This window comes from Heliangelus exortis, chromosome 2 (genome assembly GCF_036169615.1).
Source record: "Heliangelus exortis chromosome 2, bHelExo1.hap1, whole genome shotgun sequence".
NCBI classification, from domain to species: domain Eukaryota; kingdom Metazoa; phylum Chordata; class Aves; order Apodiformes; family Trochilidae; genus Heliangelus; species Heliangelus exortis.
In genome coordinates, this window is record NC_092423.1 from 30921446 (window position 1) to 30942517 (window position 21072).

The 21072-nt window shown below is 42.1% G+C and overlaps 1 protein-coding gene across 1 annotated transcript; it reads left to right on the top strand.

Moving 5' to 3' along the window:
• Positions 1 to 1959: 1959 nt before the first annotated feature.
• TRIM71 (tripartite motif containing 71) lies at positions 1960 to 18188 on the top strand. Its single transcript, XM_071735429.1, has 3 exons — positions 1960 to 2101; positions 12573 to 12707; positions 15757 to 18188. Exons 1-3 carry the CDS (start codon positions 1988 to 1990, stop codon positions 17206 to 17208), a joined length of 1701 nt encoding a protein of 566 aa, XP_071591530.1. The 5' UTR covers positions 1960 to 1987; the 3' UTR covers positions 17209 to 18188.
• The last annotated feature ends 2884 nt before the right edge of the window (positions 18189 to 21072 follow it).

Consider the following 21072-nt stretch of genomic DNA (forward strand, 5'->3'; position numbering starts at 1 on the left):
GGTTTAACTTGCTGCTGGACTTCTGTTCATATGGTCACCATTTTCCTTTCAGCTGCTCTTCTTGATTGAGGCCCCAAATCCCTGCTGTATGTTTTTAAAGCATATCAGATTCATATGACTTAACTTGATACCTTGTAGTCTTGGTTTTCATTCTCTCTCAAGCTCTCAGTTGTTTAAGTGGAGTCTTTTAGCTACATGTAACAAACACTCCCTGTAATTTCAACAGGAAAACTACAGCACTGCATGAGCAAGTGAACATTGTGTATGGATTTAGACAACTGTAGTGTAAAGACAAGGAGCCCTCTAGGAAGGGGCTGGTTGAGGAAGATGATGCATTTGAATAAGGCATTTCAGTGCCAAGGTGGCTTTTTATATCTGTAGGTCAGGCTGAGGATCTGAGACACTGCTTAAGAGTTTAGTCAACAGAGCAGTCTGTTTCAATTCCCCTACAGAAAAAAAAAAAAAAAAAAAAAAAAAAAATCCACTAAAAAAAAAAGGGGGGGGGGGGGGGGGGGGGAAGGAAAAAGCCAAACACAGGGTTTTCAGTAAAATCTGACATGTGTGCACAAGCACACATACCCCTTTGAGAAATTAATCTATGCAAAACATCAGCTGTTGAGCTTAAAATGTCACTTTATGCAGCACTGGCAATCTGAGGGAATCACCTGTCCAGTCCTCCCCTTCATTTAGAGGGAGAGGGGAAAAGGGAATGTCATGCACCATAACATGCACTGGTAGCTAGAATCAGGGTGGCTGGATGACAGCTGTGAGAAGAGAGGCATATCAAACACTTGTCCAATTTTTTTTCTGCTCTTGCTGCTTTTTGAGGTGGATTTCAAATCTCTGGTTGATGGAAAAATTTATTTGTAGTATGAAACCTTATTTGTCATTGTGTAGTGGCTCTCCCGTGGTAATCTAGATATTTCTAACAGTGCACTCTAAACTAAAATAGTGAATGTAGAGCAAGTCTTTGAACACTGAACTTTCTTGTGTTGAAGTGTACTCCTTCACTTGCATCTTTGAAAACAAAACAGCTGATTTCTGCTTGCCTGGAAGAAGATACACGTCTGTTGAAGATGCTATTTCTGTGTGCTGCTTCCCTCTACTGGGAGGAACGGGAATAGTTATGACAGATGAATGGATTCAACTTCCTAGGCTAGCATCTTCTGTAAGCCTTTTATTATTATTGGAATATAGGTTTTTAAAATGCTTTGTGAGTAGAATGAGGTTTTAGAGGCTACGCACAGTTCACTGTAGCGTTCAAATGCTCTGGGAATGCTGATGTTCCAGTCCTGTTTCCCAGCTGAAGCATCTTTAAGGATCACCAGCATAGAAACATTTTCTATAGCACCAATTGTTTTGCTTTTCAGTTGGAAGTGGTAGGAGGGAGTCTTGCCTAAGTGTTTTCACTACCCTAAATATAAGGTATTTGCGTATTTGGTTAAGAAAATAGTGGATAACTATTTTCATCATGAATGCTTTGTTTTCCTCTTTTGCGGGGTGGGTGTGGTGGTGATGCAGTTCTCTAGTGCAGTGGTTATTAAATGACCCACTTAAGAGAATGGTGTTTGTATATGTAGGAAAAGTCTTCACCTGAAACTTGCCCTAGATGACATCTCCAATCTACAAGTGCTGGCAGATGGCTTCCGCTCCCAAGAGGAGCTGATGTGGACACTTCCTAGTATTGTATTGCAAAGAAAACAGTGACAATTCTGCCTAACTTAGAGTATAGTTTGGAACTTACTGGGAGGGATAGTTCTTCCTTTGTGGAGGAACTATTGTGAAGTCCTTGCTTATTCTTACTGCCTCTAACCATCTTTTTTATAGTTGAGCTGTTGGGTTTTTTTTTGTTTTTTTTTTACCCTGAAACTATTTTTTTCTTTAATTCTTCATTAGATGGTGATACAATTTTTTTTTTTTTTTTTTACCCTAGGTACTGCATTTCTACTGTGATACCTGTTCTGTCCCCATATGTCGGGAATGTACCATGGGACGACATGTGGGTCACAGCTTTATCTACCTCCAAGATGCCCTCCAGGATTCCAGGACTCTCACCATTCAGCTCCTGGCAGATGCTCAGCAGGGACGACAGGCTATTCAAGTAAGATACTCCCAACCTGAGTACTGTGTTTCCCCCTCCTTCCCTCTGCACAGCTTGTCTGTTGCAGGGCAAGGTGTCAAGGCACGAAGCTCTCTGCTGCTGCTGTCAGTCTTCTCACCCCTTCTGTTTTCTCAGATCTCTGACAGAAGTGGCTGTGGAGCTGAAAACAAAGTGCTGTTAGATGAATTTTGCATTCTTGCAGCATAATCCTGCCATGTAAATCACAATATATATGAAGCTCTGTGCAAACACACTTGAGCAGGAAGCGTTTTGAAGAAAGTTCTGATCTTATATAGCAGAGCTGAGCCTGGTTTTGTTTTTACAAGCAAGACTTAATTTTCAGCTGTCTTTCTTCATGCCTGAGCAGTATCTAGCTCAGTAACTGCCTATGACTGGCTACGTCTTCAGTGTTGCCCACAAGTGTAAAATACTAATCAGATGCTGGATTAGTGTTAAAGTTCTAACCCACCTGTGGTGACAACCTGGAGCTATCTCTATACCAGGATTACTCAGCACACAAAGAGGTTTACTGCCTGTTGATGCAGTCTATCTCAGCTATGTTTTATAATGCAGATATAAACTGAGCAAGGACTGGAAGGTAGTACAGTGCTTCAAACTACAGAAGGAATTTATACAGGGAAGTAACCTGCAAGGTTATGTGAATAGCAGCTATCGTTGAGTAACATCTAATAGTAACCTGCATTAGCAGCAATTTTGCCTGGATAAAGAGGCTTGGGATGGGGAAAGGATAGTGGGAAGCTACACCCCACACTCCTGCCTTCTACTTTTGTTGGTCTCAAATGCTTTGGATCCGAGCTGGATATTCTCTGTGGCTTGAATAAGGTGTTTTTTTGAGTAATCATTGGTAAAATGTCATGCATAAGAAGCATATTTACTTCTCAAATTGTGTGTGCTTTCTTGGTACATGCATGGTACAAACAATATGGATTAAAAAGACAAAATAAAAAAAAAAACAGCCATGCAAGCAATAATAACAACATAAAACACCCTCAAACCAAAAACTCAAACCTGTTTTTCCACCCGTCGTTGCTTATTTCCAATAGATGAGGATTTGGGTGGGTCTCAAATTTTCTTACTAAATAAAATATGCTGCATCTTTTTCCATTGCTGTTGGCAGTGAACACTCCCTTAGTCTCTCCTAGCTTATTTTGCTGCAGTGCTGGAGAAATTCCTTTGTACCCTGGGCAGGTTACTAGATACAGGGCTTTTGTGTCTTAGGGACTGGTTCTTTTGAAGTTGGATCCCTTTCTCTGATGTGACAATCTTCCTGTCTCAGTGGTTTCTGAGAGTAAAATGTAATTTTTAGCCTGTTGGATAGCTGTAACCTTTTAAAGTAAGTTTGTTCAGTGAGACAGGTGCAGCTAACTTTTATCTTCCCTAAGTATTTGCACCTGTAGAATGAAATAAATTCTGCAACAGTACAAATACTAAACTGTTATTGAAATAATTTCTGCAACAGTACATATACTAAACTGTTGTTGATATCTCCCTTTAGCTTGTGACACTAACTTACTGGAACAGTAAATACCAAATTTTTGGGGCTGGGTAGCTGATAACTTGATCTTTAGCCAGCATCCTCCAAACCTTAGCTTCTTCCAAGATCTGTTTTAAATTGGATTATGAGGTTCTTCAGTAGTATCCATACTTCATGTCCACACTTCATGTCCCCAAAATGAGCAGGGAGGAAGGGATTACACTAGTTTAAAGCATCACTGATGCAGTGTTCTGAATTTCTCCAGGCTGTCCTAGACACGTGCTTGTCTGTTAGTAATTAAATTACTGCTTTTGACCTCCGGGGCTCTTAATCATCTGACTGATGTAGATAAATCATCTAAGAAAGAATTGTCTCTTGGAGTAGAAACTAGCAGAGTATCATTGAGTACCACTCTGTTAATACTGCATGAATGCTTTTGTGCCTGCTTGCTTTCTACTGTGTTTCCTTGGCTCATTCCACCCTATTTTCTTCTAGCATATATGTTGGGGTCTCCTGCCATTGTGGCAGACTGACTACTTTTTGATGATGGTACTGGCTTGGCTCATGTAGCCTGAACATGCAGCTCAGCTGAACTTCATTAGTGCAGCTTTGCCCTGGTCTTGCTACAGCCCATCCAGGTGGAGAAGCTCTCTTGAAAGAGTTAACTGAACAGCTTGTGTAAAGGTGCTGTAAAATGAACCATGCTATTCAAGAACAGAGTTGTTTTATTACTTTAGTGGGCTTTTTAATCTGGACTGCAGTACAGAAAAAGAGTAGTGAGTGAGCAGATCAGTGATGAAGTTAAGGATGTCTGTGTACGTATGCAGGAATGGGAAGACAGAACAACTCAAGGCAATTGCTACCTAAGTCACATCAGCAGCAGTTTGGGGAGTGTGTGATGCAGGTAAAAGCAGAGATGCTTGACTAAAGGGTTGAGCCCTGATGCATGAGAGATTTTTCATGAAGCAGAGATTTCCTTATTCTTGTGACAGTGGAGCTGTGAACTTAGATACTTATCCTAGGGAAAAGACAGCGTGTCAGCGTGAATTCAAAACAAACCCTACAGTATCTGTAAGTCTCTAAAAGAAATTGGCTTGAGTGCTTTTCTTAAAGCTTAGAAACAGTCAACAGTACAAACTGCAAGATGATGAACACAAACTGAAGCTCTAAGAGGCTTGAAAAGTAATACAATGTAGTAACACTTTTTTGGTGGGACTGATTCATACTGCTGTATGAATAAACTCTCTTAATAGGCTCCGAAAGTGATAGCTCTCTGACAACATATTGAGGAAAGGTAGTTGAGAGTAAAAGGGAAAAGGTGGAATTTGAAGGTCATTGCAGGAGAGAGGAAATCAAGCACAGAGTCAACTGGCTGGAGAGTATCTGGTTAACCAAGGTTGAAGGCTTTTAGGAAAAAATGTTTATTTAAACTCTTCCTGCGGCTTTAGAGGAAAGATTGTTTTTCAGACTTGAAAAAAAAATTCTGTGAGTTGGGATACATTTCGGTCTCTTGATCCACTGAAGCCTGATCTAGTCTGTCACTCCTGAGAAGTCCAAACTTCACTTTTGAAAGAAGTTGCAGTCCCCTCTTCAGAAGAAATAATAAGCCTGGCAGCAGGAGGCTTGCTTTTTTCCTCAGGTTCTCCAGCAATGGAAAGCTGCTTCTTCCCTGTGCTGCACTGGATCATGGGTTTCTAAGCTTGTTCCTACCACAAGAACTTTTGAGCATGTGCCTGAGTGTTGAGCTGATGCAGCTGAAAGGGTAACCTTTTCTGTAGGGTTACTTTTTGGCTGGATCACCGCAGTGATACGAGGACTGCTGATGATGCCAAGGAATGGAGTGGAAAAACCCAATGGTGTGTTGCTTGTAGGACCCATTTCTTGTCTCTGTGGAAAGCTATCCTGCTTGCTGGGATGCTTTTGTAGCCTTTTCAGAGACTTGAACTGGTTCACTGGATGATATGAAAGCCAAAGTTGACATTGGATTAATGGGGTCGGGGAAAGCAGGACTTCTGCTATTCTATATGGGGGAGCTTGTCCTGCTGCCTTGTTTTAACCTCACGAAAGTGCACACTTAGCTGTCTTCTTTGAGAATTTTTTCCAAGGACCGGGCCACAAACTGAACGTAAATCTGTTATGATGAAAGATAGATGGCTTCTTCAAAATGTCATGTTCTTAAAATACATCTATACATGTGTAACTGTATATACGTATGTATGGGCACGTGTAATCCAATGCACTTGTGTAACAGTAAAGCCTTGAGTGCTTATTCCCATTTAGTGTCAATTTCTAGGTGGACATGTTAGAATACAGTTTGATTTGATCTGTTCATGTCAGTTGTAATGTGGTTTTATTGGAAAACAGGCAAATTCTTACCCAGCTGTCACTGTAGTTGTTTTTTGCTGGGATGTTTGACAGCGCATGCTCTGGCATTTGAATTAATGGAGTGAGAGTGGTCATGCACAGAGCAGAGAGCAACCCACTTACCAACCAGCATGAAAGGTTTAGGAGTTGGAAGTAAGGCAGGTCAGTCATTCAGGCAATGCCTTTTCTTTCCCAAGATGTGGAGGGGGTGGTGTGAAGTGGATTAATTTATTTATTTTAGGGGAAGGGGGAAGGAGGTACTGTAAGGAATTTGGCCAGGCATAGGAAGAAGCTGATCTGTTGCTTTGAGCCTCTGCCCTTCAGTGGAAGCTTCCCTGTGGGTTGCCATATGGATCTGCCCTGCTGGGAGGTCGATACCTGAGAAGGATGGCACTGCTGTGCTGAGAGGGATCGTTCTGAGGTTGTCACATCGAGTTAGTTCAGGAACCCCTGTGCGTGGCTTTGAAGTCAGACTTGCAGGTTTAAGAACCTGAAACGAAGCTTTGTAAACAAAATGGAGTCAATTGTGCTTCTCTAAATCTAGGACTTGAATCGACAAGGGCCAAATGTCTTTGTGCTTCTGGTTACTGCGTTGTGTTTTAGTGAGTTCCTTAGCATTTAGGTATGAGCAGATGGTTATTGGGAAGTATGGATTTGTGTGTCATTCTCCAAACTACAGTTCTGCTGAAAACTTTGGGCTAAGTCTCTTCTTGCAGTACAAACCAAAGTGATAGTTCTTGAGTTTCTGGAAGGAGTTAACTCTGCCTTCAGCCCTCCCTCCGTCAAAGGTTCTTTGAAAATTCTCTGTGTGTTAAAATTTTAAGTGAGAATTTTTTGCCGTTTTACTTTTTTTTTAGGTGGCAATATTTAAATTGCTCTAGCTACAGTGATTTGTGCTATAGCTGCACCAATATTACATTAGTAAGTTTATATTCAGTTCTTAATGCTGGAGAAAGCTGGCAGTTACATCCTAGTTATTTTATCCCACTCTGATACAGTGATATATAGCTGGAAAAGCTCTTTGAAACAATCCCTGTGTATCTTTTTGTTACCATAAGGAACTGAAGATAAACTGTTTATGGGTGAAACACCTTTAGCATCTGGTAGAAAAGGGCTAACTTGAAATACACAGATTTCCTTAAGTTTTTTGTATTTAATGTGCTTTTTAAGCTAGAGAGGATTTGCCAGAAAATATGCATCTCAATGCTTTTTTTTCCTCTAAGTAGGATTAACTTCCTTTTAAATGCCTTAGTGTTTAAAAGTGTAAATTGTCCATATTGAGATACGAAAGTGTGCATTTAAGGTTCTTTAGATGGGTGGAATTAAAAATCCCAAGGACCTCTTAAAAAAATGCTCATGCAAGCTGGCGTTGATGGGCTGCAATACAGTTACCATAAGCAGCCTTTCCTCACCTTGTGGGGTTGCCACAGTGGCATCTTGTGCTGCAGTTTGTTCAAATGGATAATTTTCCAAGATGAATTGATATACTTTAACTTGGCTCAGCATCTGGATTAGCTGCTGTTTCAGAGACATAAGTTAGCTGTAAATAGTTTGTGCTGTGTGGACATACTGATTTTGTGCTGGGTATTGGGCTGTGTTGTGTGTTAGTTCATCAGAGCATGTTCTTTGTGATGGCTTTTCTGTCTCCTGAAGTGTTGTATGCTTCCAATTGTAATTTTTCATTTTAGAAAGCAGCACTAGTGAGAACTGGGAGAGTGATATTTCTAGAACACTACATTTAAATATTTCATAGGAATCTTTAAGATAAGATTAGATTGTAGATAGCTTTTTTTGGTTGATTTGAGGCTCTAGTTCCTCAAAGCTGTCCAACAAACGACACGAAGCATGAAAAATGGCAAACTTTCAGTTTACAAAATGGCAAGTCCTGATTTGGGTACTGCTTTAGTCAGCCAAATATCCAGAATTGCAGCTACATTCTGTGGTATTTCTTTGCTACTTGTGATGGTTGCCATCAATTTTTTGTCGTAGCTCTGTGTTGTAGCACTAGTTGCTGTGTCAGAACCACTGTAGCAAGCTTATTACAATTTTTTTTTTCCACCCCTAGGTGGAAAAAAGCCTGGGTGGAGCATATCAGGGCTGGCTAAGCATGCCTGGGTCTGCTGCTGCTTTGTTCAGGAAAAAAGCATTTGCTTGAGCAAGTTGTATGTAGCACTGTGATTCTTTACATAGGGATGTGCTTATGTTTAAAATGTAAAATGATGTACAGTATGTATGAGTTGTAGGAATTGCTACCTTGAGATATTAACATAGTAGCCTTTTCTCTGGGTAGAAAATGTCCAGAGAATAAAAACTTTGAGACCTGTGCATTAGATGCTTTGAAATGTGTCAGTACAGGTAATTTTGCAGGGCATTTTCCTCTTCTGCTAAAGGGTGTGTTTTGAACATTGTTGCTGTTTGGATAGGTTTCTAGAGAAGAGACAGAAATTCTGAAATGGTGCTGGTAAGAATTGGAAGCTCTCTGTGTAAGGTTTTAAGGTTTCCTTTTGTTGTGGCCCTGCACAAACACTGTGGTTGTTAAACGTTACTCTGAGGACTTGGAAGCACCAGATTCAGCCCTAAAGGTTGCAAGATATATTGTGAAGTAGTGGGTTTGTTGTTTGGTTTTTTTGTTTGGTTGGTTGGTTTTTCTTTTTTGTGGGGTTTTTTTGTAACACAAGGCACTGGTGACTTCTCCAGTAGAATTTCACAGGTGGGTAGGTACAGCTGCAAATAGGCAACTTACTATAAGAGTAGGTTGTTCTCAAACCCAAGAGAATTATCTGCTAAACATGGGCCTTTTCTTCTGTTTTCCAAGCATGTGAGCTCACTGACCACCTCATTTACTAGCACTGGAATAAGTATGGCATGCAATGAGGAGATTGCATTGTAAAAAACTGCTCTTCTTGCAAAGGATTTGTTTTTAAAAAGATTGTGTGGTGTCTGACCAGAACAAGAAATGCTGCTGCTTAACACATTTCCTAAAAAGCTGACCTCTCTGAGGCAAATTCTACACAGGAAATGCCTGCAGGACAGAAGGAGAGAGTTATCATGGTAGACTTGTGATATCCTACAGTAATCAAAGAGAACAAGGGATTTCCATGCAGAAGGAGGCTCCTAAAAGTTGTACTTCAGGCTCTTGGGTTTTGCTTCAGATAAAAAACTTGTCTATTGGTGTTCTCCCCCTGCTATGCCACTGTCTGCTGCAGCATGTTTGATGTTGGTCAGCCTTCCTGAGGCTGTTCTAGCTGTTCTGTTTTGATTTTTCCATCGTGTAGGATCACGTGAATTTTACCAAAACTTTGTCAATATCTGGACAATGTTAGGGCCTTAGTGTTGCGGGCATCCTCCACTAATCCGAGTTGTTCAGACTCAGATGAGTAGAAGTAAATCCAGATGGTGACATGACTTGTTAGCCATGTGCTGTTGTGTATAGTTATTTGCCCTAACATAGCTGGTTCCTACAGGTGAATGATGGTGGCATCCACAAGAAATTAGTATCTCTTGGTATGATGGAGTTCTTGGAAGTCAGACTGTGATTTTACTGAAAAATTGTGAGGGAAGCTGAGATGGCTCTTAGCTATAAGGTGTGAGGAAAGCATATGCATAGATCATGGTCCCAGTGGAGGATACTGCTGTACAAAAAAAATCCAACAAACCAAGTAAACCAAGAGTGTCCTGTTTTGAGTCATATGCTAGAATTGGAGTATGAGTGTATAGTGTATATTCCATAATATTCTTAAGGACATAACTGTTTCTCTTTGAAAGTGAAGGAGGATGTACTTGACAAGAAACTTGTATATGTTTAGGAACAAATCCTAGAATCACAGAAAAGGCAAGGTCAGAAGGAACCTCAAAAGATCATCTAGTCCAATCTCCCTGCCAGAGCAGGGCTGCCTACAACAGGTCACATGGGAACTAGGCAGGTTTTGAATGTCTCCAGAGGATGAGACTCCACAACCTCCCTGGGCAGCCTGTTCCAGTGCTCTGTCACCCTACATCCCCCTTCCCTGCAGTATAGAGGCTGGTTCTGTATTTAAATGGCAAAGTAGAGATGATAGAGACACGGTTAAAATGTGGACTTTTCCAGATTGAACTAAGGCTTACTTGCTGGCTTTTGTGAGGTCTTAATCTGTGGCCAGCTGTGACTTCATGTCTTCTTTGCTAATTGTTGTAATGAGATTTTTACTTTTAGTCAACTCGAAATGCTGAGTCAAATTTGTCTGCCAGGAGCTTTGTGTGATGGCAGGCCAGGTTTCTCCCCAGGGGAACTGGGATACTTAGGCTGTCCATGAGTTTGAAGACATTCCCTGTTAAAAAATGTAGGGAAGGTGACTGATCTGGGAGCAGCATGGAGGAGGAACAACTGGAATGCATGCTCCTCTTGCTGAGCCTTGTCTTGTAGAGGGGCTGTCAAGTAGCTCTCCTGGGTTTTACTGCCTGTTTGCAGGTAACTTCTTAGGATTAGAGATCAGAAACATTGCTTTGTCTTTATTTTCTCAGGGTTGTCTTCATCTTGTCTCCAGAGACTAATCACCTGACCAAGTTAATCTTCCTTTTCCTTTCAGTTCTCTCCTCCAATGTGAGCTGCAAGAATACATCTAATTCAATCTAGTTGTCTCCAAAATAACCACCTGGAATGAAATGTCCAATAGACACTTCTGGCTTTGTATTTTAGCATTGCCATTGTTGGCATAAATTAGATGCCATTGAACTTGCCAGCTCAGACTTAGAAAATGCTAGCAACTGAATGCATAAGTTAACCAAAAGCCCTAACATTTTAGACAAAGCTGGATCACACTGAGTAGTTCACAGACAGTTGCATGAGGTGTTTCTTAAGTTGGTAGATACTCATACACAGAATTAAGCTGAGGGTATTTTTCATAAGGCCCTGAATGTACAGTAAAGCCTTTAAATCACTTTTTTTCTCACTGTGTTTCTGAAGACTAAAGATGTTTTCTGCCAGAGCATTTCGTGGCTACGTAGTCTGAAACAACTCAAGTTCTGAAATGGACCAGTTCCTCAGACCAGAGTGAGGGAAAGATGGTGTGAGGTCTGTCTAAAATGCTGGTATTTAGAACCAAATACCTATGGCTATTTCCATGGCTTTCAGTATGTAATGTGGAAAAGCTAAAGTGTTTGAGTTACATTCTTAGCTGTCAACAACTTAAATTCTTGCCTGTTGAGCTGCCAAAGTCATGTAGTGTGTTGGTGTAGGGGGTTAGATGTCTTGTGTATGGTGGTTAGTATTAAAATTCTAGAAATAGAATGTGATCTGCAAAGCTTATGGGGGGGGGGGAAAAAAAAAAGTAATTGCTTGATAGTGTAGTCACAGAATCAGAGGGTGGTTGAGGTTGGAAGGGATCTCTGGGAGTCGTCCACCCTTCATGCTCAAGCAGGGCTACCTACAGCCAGGACCATGTTCAGGCAGCTTATGAATGTCTCCAGAGATAGAGGCTCCACAGCCTCCTTGGCCACTGTGCCAGTGCTCTGCCACTTCACAGTGGAAAAAAAGTGTGTTCCTGATGTTCAGAGGAACCTTCTGTGTTTCTGTTGGTGCCCATCACCTGCCTCTGTCACGGTGCACCACTGGTAAAAGCCTGACTCTGCCTTGCTCTCCCTTGAGCCTCCTCTATTCTTTTTTAGGTATCTTCACATAATACCATTTTGTTCTAGAATTGTGGAGCTAATGAACTGGTATCTTTTTAACCTCTTAGAGGTTCACAAACTCAGCTGCATTTTAACTAATGCTGGTTCATTGCATGACAGATGTTGCAAAGACTCAGGTACCTGATGCTGTTGCACCTTTTCCATTGGGCACTGTGATCCTTCAGGTTTGCCTGCTCTATACCTTGTTTGGGTTTGTGACCTTTTCTGTAAGATTTTGTGGACCTGGGAGCAATTTGGGAAGGATTTTTAAAGGATATAATTTTTTCTTTCAGGTAAAAAAAGGTTTAGATGGTCTACATGCTCCTTTCAGATGCATTTTGTGTATTTGCAGAATACTGCTACAGAATGTTTTTAAAATACTATTATTACAGTGTTATATTAGAAGGAATTTGGACTCTCTCCAGGATGTGAATAACTATACGAATGCTTTCTAATGATAACCATGTAATCTTTGTTTTTTCTTTGAAAACTGATTAACTTCATTCTGTTAGGGGTATTTCTTTCCAGCTTATATGCACAGATAAAACTGTCTGTCCCATACAGTGTAATTTCTTCCTAGAAGCAGAACCATCCTACAAGAACAGTCTGAACCATTTTAAGGGACAAGACAAGCTTTGGCTCCTGTATACATAGGAAAACATGAGTGTGAATTTGTGTGAATCTCTTGGGTTCATACTAGCTGCTTGCTGGAATTGCACAGGGAATTGAATCCTGTGGTGTTGGTGCATGATACCCCAAAGCTGTAAATTCCATGTAAACAGATATATTACAACAAGGTCAATTTTCAGGCTCTGGTGTACAAAATGGGTAAAGGCCTGGTAAAAAGAGGGGAAAAAAAAAAATGAGTTTGCCTTCACTTGAAGGCATGGTGAAATGTAAACAGAGGTCCTCTGAATTTCTAATTGCTTTGGTTGAACTCTAAATGGGTCTTTTTTTTCCTCCCAGCTGAGCATTGAACAGGCCCAGGCTGTGGCAGAGCAGGTTGAGATGAAGGCAAAGGTGGTACAGTCTGAAGTCAAAGCAGTGACTACTAGACATAAGAAGGCCTTGGAAGAACGGGAGTGTGAGCTGCTTTGGAAGGTATGCACCCTAAGTTTGGTTTTACTGTTGAGTCACTTTTAACTAGTACATGGCCAGACTTTGATATCCTCCCAAGGAAAACTGAATTGAAACACAGTTTGGGATGAATTCACTTTTTTTGTAGGTAGCAGGATGCTGGATTCTGTTCCAGGTTACTTTTGTGCTGAAAGTATTTCTTGATCTCCCTTCCTGAAAGTGCTCAAGGTCAGGTTGGATTGGGCTTTGAGCAACCTGATCTAGAGAAAGGTGTCCCTGCCCATGGCAGGAAGGTTGCAAATAGATGAGCTCTAAGTTCCCTTCTGACCCAAACCATTCTACAACAAATGAGGAACTGGTTGTGTTTTTAAAGGGAGCAAGGTAGCCTCATACAAGCTCATCCCCACAGGTAGGGTGGGCACTCCCTTTGCTTGCTCTGGAGCTCTGCCTTGCATCTCCCCTCGAAATGATGTGTTTAACAAATGTCATTAAAACCTTTTGTGTTGCTTCTGAATTTGCTATGTAGTATGTGGGTTTCCTTGCATGATCCACTTTTCATAAACAAAGAAGTAAAGCTGCATATGCCACATCCTTTTTTAGAAAGACCAGCAGAAATTCCATAAGACTAATTTTCTTTGTCCCCACACCTAAAAACTTTACTCTTGACTGAGGTAGTGTCCCTCCTGATATTTTTTTTATGTTGCTACTAATAGAAGTAAAGGGTGCCCTCTAACAAGAGTATCTGCACAATCTCCTGCATTCATGGTGCATGAGTGTTATTCTGAGAAGAGGAAAGGAAGAAACACCAAGATGTCTTACTGCAGACAGGCCACTTGGTAATCATGGCTCTTCTCTGCTTGTTTAGCACAGATTGGTTTGGTTTGGCCCTTTGGGTCCTGCTTGTAGAATCAGAGACCCACTCTGCTGTTGGATTAGGTCTTTCAGATCAGGGAGTCAAACTGACTGTGACCATGTGGTTGCTAATACTGGTGTAGGGGAGCAAAAACATTGTGGTCAAGACAAAAAAGGAAAAGCTTAGGAGTAAATCATAAAATCATAGAATTGGCTGGGTTGGAAGGGACCTCAAAGATCACCAAGTCCAACCCTTGATCCACTACCGCTGCAGTTACCAGCCCATGGCACTGAGTGCCACATCCAGTCTCTTTTTAAATATCTCCAGGGATGGAGAATCCACCACTTCCCGGGGCAGCCCATTCCAATGTCTGATCACCCTCTCAGTAAAGAAATTCTTTCTAATATCCGACCTTGTTGGGAATCCAACATTCCCAAATTGGGAATGCTCCTGTAATCTGCAGTCCTGGTGCTGTGTGGCTGCTGCCTGTGCCAGCAGAGGCAGGCAGGGTGGTGTGTGCAGTACATGTGGCTGGTGAGGCAGATGCTGCTGAGGCAGTGCCACCCTGCTGGAGCATTTCTCCCTTGCCTCTTCCCTATCAACAGTGATTGCAACAGATATCTTCTCATTTTAATATCTACTGCCAGGAACATGGAACTCTGCTGGAACTTTATTGTATGGAACTACTGAAGTACAGTAAAACTAATCCCCTAAAAGTTTGGTTTCTGTACTTCTGCTGTAAGTGCCAGTGGTAAGAGAAAAAATTTACTTTATATAGTTACTGTACTTACAATGCTACTTTTTCTGAGGTATTTGGATTGAGGGAGATGAGTTCTTTTTCCACTGTTAGCCTTCTCCAAGAAGCTTGGCAGTCTTTTCTTTTGAGATGTACCTAGCACAGGAGAAGTAGGAGCTGCCCCTAAGCTACTTGTATCCCAGGAGGCTGCATAAATGCACTTTATTGGAATGTCTGTAGTAAGAGCAAGCTCTCTTCAGGTTATAAAACACTGGGTGGTTGTTAATAATTCTAGCTAAAAAAGCTGAGTGTGTCAAGCCCTCTAACATGAAGGATGATAGTGAATAAATTTGGGTACCAAAAATGAGGGTTAAGTATTAAGCTGAGACCGAAGATTGATAATGTCTTTTGGAAACCTATTGGTTTGAGCACCTCTCAAACTTTTTTTCCAAGTCTGGTAAAACCTGCATGCTGTAACTTTAAAATGAAATAGTATGTTTGTACATCTCTCACCTTGTCAGTGTATAACCAAGGAATACTCAGTGAGTTGTCCCTCATTAAAATACATTGCTGATATTGTTCTCCAGCCAAGCAGGTATTCAGACATATGGAAATGTATTTTTGCAACAATAAAGCAATTACATGTTTCATTAGTTTTACAAGGCAGGTGTCTTTGCCAGATGGTCTAAAGTGATTTTTCACTGGTAAAGATAAACACATGTTTATAAAAATGGCTACAAACAAACCAGTTTTGCTTGGATTTCAGTCCCCCCCCCCAGCAGTGACTGTCAGCAGCCTTCTGCGTCATTTGACGTGATGTTAGAAAGCATCCTGTTGTAAAGCACTAGCTTGGCATGACTGCCAGTATTTGCAAGAAAATATTAAAGTAACTGGACCCTGAAGATCTCTGGAGGTGGTAGATGTCTGGTATTATCCACTTTTGGCAGGTGGGGGAATGGCAGGAGCCCATGTGTGTTAGCTGATGTTCTTGTAGCCTCAGCTTTGCAGCTTAACTTCTGAAATTGGTCTTGGTTCTGGTCAGAGAAGCCTCAACTTCTGCTCTTTCTTGAGGGCCTGCAGTAGTATCTGTCTTCCCTGGATAGGATAAATAAGACATAACTTTGGATGATCCATGAAATACCTTACAACTAGACAAACAGAACAGCATTTGAGGAAGCAAATAATAATTAGTAAGCAAGACACTCCTCCTTTCAAATGGCACTCTGACACACCAGATCTGCAGAGTAAGAATGTCTGAGCTTGGCTGGAGAGTGAGAGAGAATAAAAATCCTGAATTTAGATAATTACTGTCCCTCATTTCTCCTTCTCTACATCATGGCTTTTAGGGGCTTGCTGTGCTGATCTGTGTGAACATGCTGCAGCGACAGCACAACTTTTTGTGTTGGAGAACAACATGAAACGTGTCTGGTTTTGTCTTTCCTGATGTAAGCGTGCTTTTCTCTTCTCCCTGTTCCCCTCTCAAGGTGGAAAAGATTCGTCAAGTCAAGGCTAAGTCACTCTACTTGCAAGTTGAAAAGTTACGTCAGAACCTAAATAAGTTGGACAACACCATTAGTGCTGTTCAGCAGGTCCTGGAGGAAGGTCGTACCATGGATATTCTTTTGGCTCGGGACCGCATGCTGGCCCAGGTGCAGGAGCTGAAGAGTGTGAGGGGCCTTCTCCAGCCACAGGAAGATGACAGGATCATGTTCACTCCCCCTGACCAGGCGCTGTATATGGCCATTAAATCAATGGGCTTTGTCAGCAGCGGGGCTTTTGCACCTCTGACCAAAGCCACCGGGGAAGGCCTCAAGCGTGCGCTGCAGGGCAAAGTGGCTTCTTTCACAGTGATAGGGTATGACCACGATGGGGAGCTTCGTCTTTCTGGAGGTGACATGATCTCCGCAGTGGTGATGGGCCCGGATGGCAACCTTTTCGGGGCAGATGTCAGCGATCAGCAGAACGGGACCTACCTGGTCAGCTACCGTCCACAGCTCGAGGGAGAGCACCTGGTGTCTGTGATGATGTGCAACCAACACATCGAGAACAGCCCCTTCAAAGTTCTGGTGAAATCTGGACGCAGCTACATGGGCATTGGGCTGCCAGGGCTCGCCTTTGGCAGCGAGGGAGACAGCGACGGCAAACTCTGCCGCCCATGGGGGGTCAGCGTAGACAAAGAAGGCTACATCATCGTTGCTGACCGCAGTAATAACCGCATCCAGGTGTTCAAGCCGTGCGGGACCTTCCATCACAAGTTTGGCACGCTGGGCTCCCGGCCAGGCCAGTTCGATCGCCCCGCCGGCGTGGCCTGCGACATCTCGCGCAGGATTGTCGTGGCCGACAAGGACAATCATCGCATCCAGATCTTCACCTTCGAGGGGCAGTTCATTCTGAAGTTCGGGGAGAAGGGAACAAAGAACGGGCAGTTCAATTACCCATGGGATGTGGCCGTCAACACGGAGGGCAAGATCCTGGTCTCTGACACGAGGAACCATCGCGTTCAGCTGTTCGGGCCCGACGGGGTGTTTCTGAACAAGTACGGCTTCGAAGGGGCACTCTGGAAGCACTTTGATTCCCCCAGAGGTGTGACTTTCAATCACGAGGGCCACTTGGTCGTGACGGACTTCAACAACCATCGCCTTCTGGTCATCCATCCGGATTGCCAGTCAGCGCGCTTCCTGGGCTCCGAGGGCACAGGGAACGGGCAGTTCCTGCGTCCCCAGGGAGTGGCGGTGGATCAGGAGGGACGCATCATCGTGGCCGATTCCAGGAACCACCGGGTGCAGGTCTTCGAGTCCAATGGTAGCTTTTTATGCAAGTTTGGTGCTCAGGGAAGCGGCTTTGGTCAGATGGACCGTCCTTCAGGGATAGCTGTCACCCCTGAGGGCATGGTTGTTGTGGTCGACTTTGGAAACAATCGAATTCTCGTCTTCTAATCTGTGTTTGAGTTAGGAAGAAACTGTCTCAGGGAAATTCTTCTAGGAGAAAATGAAAAGAAAAAAATACAACGTTGATTCAAACCTACCTCATCTTTAATTTTTTTACAGATGAATGTACTTGTCTTTTCTGCAGGGAGTGAGCCTGTAAAGTTAAATTCTATCTACCTCATTGTCCTCCCTTCCCTCCCCGGTTTCTCTCCCCCTCCCCATCCCCACACACTCACAGTTCAGAACGTTTTACCTCTCCCCACGATGGGGTTTCATGCACAAACAAGTTGTTGCTGTGCACATTAGGTGTTTTGTGTGGTGAATTCTGTAGACTAAGCCAAGAAAGGCTCTGTGTTAACTTTTTTTTTTTTAATGGAGAAAATGGTAGTAGGTGTTTGTAGAGAGTTTGTGTTCTTGACCATACTGCAGTTCTGTGGGTGGGGACTATGGGAGGGGGGATTTTTGTTTTTTGAATTGCTGCTGCAGCAGAGAACTTTTTCCTGTTCTCCTTTTTATACCTCAGTGTGTTTGATTTACTGGTGAGCACAGCCTCTTGTTCCCAGGCGGCTTTGAACGTTTTGTGGAAGTGAGTGTGATTCACTCGCCGGGAAGAGCAAGTTTTGCATCTTTTTGGCATTTCTGTGTATTTTTTTCTGAAACACAGTAATCCAACAGCACAAAGTGAAACTGATAAAAATGCACAAAAATCCTTCAAGTTTAAACCAAATTGTTCATTGTAGTGGCTTAGTGCAGATGTTGTAAAGTTTAGATAAAAAACAAGGCTTCCTTTAATCTATCCTGTCATTGAGTATTTCTTTTTACCTTTTCACCTGAAAGCTAAATTAGTTTTTTTTTAAAAGTTGCTGTTTCTTTTCTCAATGCCCCTAATCTGGATAACAAAAGAGAGGTTACAGGGATTACAGGGAGCATTGAAACAGGGAAAATTAAAACCTTTTTGATTTACTTTCTTGTGAAATTACTAGCTTTTTTTTTTTGGCCCCTCCCCATAGAGAGACTTGAATGGAAGTAACATTTGGATTTATTAGAACAGAAGTGGTACCTCTTTCCAAAAGTAAGAAATAAGCACAGCTTTGGAGATTCAGGGTGTGTTATGGAGAAGTCAGCTTTTTTGTTTTGTTTAAAGAGGATTGCAATAACTCTGTCAGACAAAAACCTTTTTTTTTTACCTTCTGGATTCCCCAAAGAGCTGGACTGAAAAATTCAGGAAGGTCTACTGTAGTTTTTAGGGTGGGGTGGGCCAAGCCAGGCCTGTAGCTTCATGTATCTCTTGCTGCAGATTGAAGTGAAAAGTTACCAGTACCAGCATAAGGCAAACTGCATCAAGATGAAACTTTGCTGCTTTTTTCAGGGCAGTACCAAAGAATTCTGTGTAAAATAGATATGTGATCCTTCAAAGCTTGGAGGCAGGGGAAGGTTAGACTTTTTGGGGATATATTAGAAGAGCTTTTCTGAGAAGAAGAAACATTTTGGGAGAATAGAGATCTCTTTAGCAAAATGTGACTGAGTCCTTGGAAATAATTGGTTTTATTCTTCAGTTCCTTCCATTCCTGCTTAGCTGTTTGTACAGATATTGTCTCTACAAAGCTGTTGCTTCACCCTCTGGAGAAGACCTTTGGTAGCAAACAAGAATGGTTAAGCAGGGAACAGAGGACTTTTCTGTCTCTCTGCAATGGTAAAATTTGTCTCAGTACTCCTAGGTTTGGAAGTGCCATGGGATTTCCCTTACTGTTTGCAAGAGAAGATCTCTGAAATATAAATAGTCATATCAAAAAGTCTGAAGAGCTTTAACCATCCTCCAAGGAAAGGGTTTGTCTCTCTGCTAGCCACCGTACACAAAAGTGACCCGAGATTGAAAGGCTCATTACAAGTTGGTGAGAAATCACAAGGTGCACTTTCCTTCTTGCTGCTTTTCCCCTCCAAGGAGTGTTAACTTTCTGGGTTTTGTAGAAATCCTGATGTGTGCAGACAGCTGCCACTTTAGAGGAGGCTTAAACTAAAGGACCAGAAAAGGACAGGCATCATAAGATGGCAAAACCTCTTTTGAAAGAAGGGTGAGGAAAAATACCTTAATTAAGATAAAACAACTGTGCTGCCTCTCAGCCAAAGCCTTAAGGGAGCAAACTCTTCAAAGCAGTATGTTTCAGTTGGGCTTAACCTTAGGATAGCACGGTTTAAAAATAGTCTTTAAAGGATAATCTTTTTTAGAGATGTCTGTCATTAAATTTGTGTGGCCACTCAAAATGTGGATGTAAGAGGAAGATAGTTTACCTTCAACTTTTTCAAGTTCTGCTTGTGTACCTGCCTCCCTTCTTGGGGGTGGCCTGCAGTTGTGACAGATATCCATGTTTGTCTTGTGTTACTCAGTCCAAGTACTATTCTTCACAGCTTGGGCTGCGAAAAACTGATAGCCTGCAAGATCTAGATACCAAAGAAAACTGGTTTTAAAAGCTTTAATATTTCATTTGCCGTGTCCTGGCGTGATCATATTGTGATAAAAATGCCAGGTCTATTAATACCTTGACCAGAATGGTGACAGTGTTGGAGTATGCTAGAAATGTTCTTGTGCTTTGATGCTTGTTGGGTTCGTTCCTCCCTTCTCTGGGACTAGAAGGGGGTTGTTTTCCAGGCATTAAAAAAAACAAAAACAAAACAAACAACTTTAGTGTGCATTCAGGGTTGTGTTGAACTGCAGAAACCTCTTTGCCCTTCTCCAGCTGGCACCATGTGGTAGGTGACAGACAGTGAAGTTGCCCTTAGCTATTTTGTATGGAGCCATTGCACAAACCCCCAGTCCAGCTCTGTCAGGAAGAGGCATGACTTTAACTCTGAATTGCTGTCTATTTAATACAAACCAAACCTCAAGTGTTTGACCTCATGTGTTTGGGGAGCTTTTTCGTTTTAAAAACACTACTATTTAGCTACCCAAAATAATTCCTTGTCTTTGTCACAGATAGTGCTAAGCACGCTTGGTCTCATTGAAAAGTGGTAGTGTAGCTTATAAAATGGAGTGGTTTATATGCAATGAAAGTAAGTAGTGATAATATACAATGCCAACATCAGATGCCCCACAGGGGCTTTGAAAGAGTAATACTTGAGAGATTCAGACCTTGCTCTGTTTTTCCATATACGTTCTCAGGCGATGCACGTTCTCAGGTTAATGCCCCAGTATCATAATACAGATGGTGAAAGTGTGCAAAAAGAAAAACAAAGCTCTGAAACTAGATTGTAAACTCAGCAGGCATTCAGTCACCCAGTGCTTCCTAGTTCACTCCTGAACTAGTGGAAATGGCCTGGAGAAGGGTGAGGTGAGCTTGTGCCTCTTTCTCTTAGCTATGACGTTGGGGAACAACAGATCTGGGTGACAAAGGTGTCTTACTAGAACTCCCAAAGTAATTTCACTCTGCCAGGTTAAACTGGTGGCTCTCAGTTAACTTTTTCCTTGACAAAATGTGATTGGCAGTCAGTGTGGCTGCTAAGGATTCAGCCTATGAAGCAATCTTGTCCTTTCTCAATTATTTATGCAGGAACTTGAGTAGCAAACTGAAGCAGACTCAGTATTAGATAATGCAGATCCTTCAGAGAATTCACTCCTTTTTATTTAGTACCTTTGACTTAAGGAATCCCATAAACCTTAAGCTTGTAAAGAAAGCAAGGGAAAAGGACAGTGTCCGAATACAAATGCATATTTGGGCCACATGTAACCAAGCTGGGAGGTAAAAAAAAAAAAAAAAAAAAGAACAGGGCACTTGAACCTGGCATTCCCTTGGAATTGCAGGAAATGGGCCCTATCTGTTATGATGTAGTTTAAGAAAAATTAATTTCTGAAGAGAGCAGGTTTATAGGCTTGTCTTG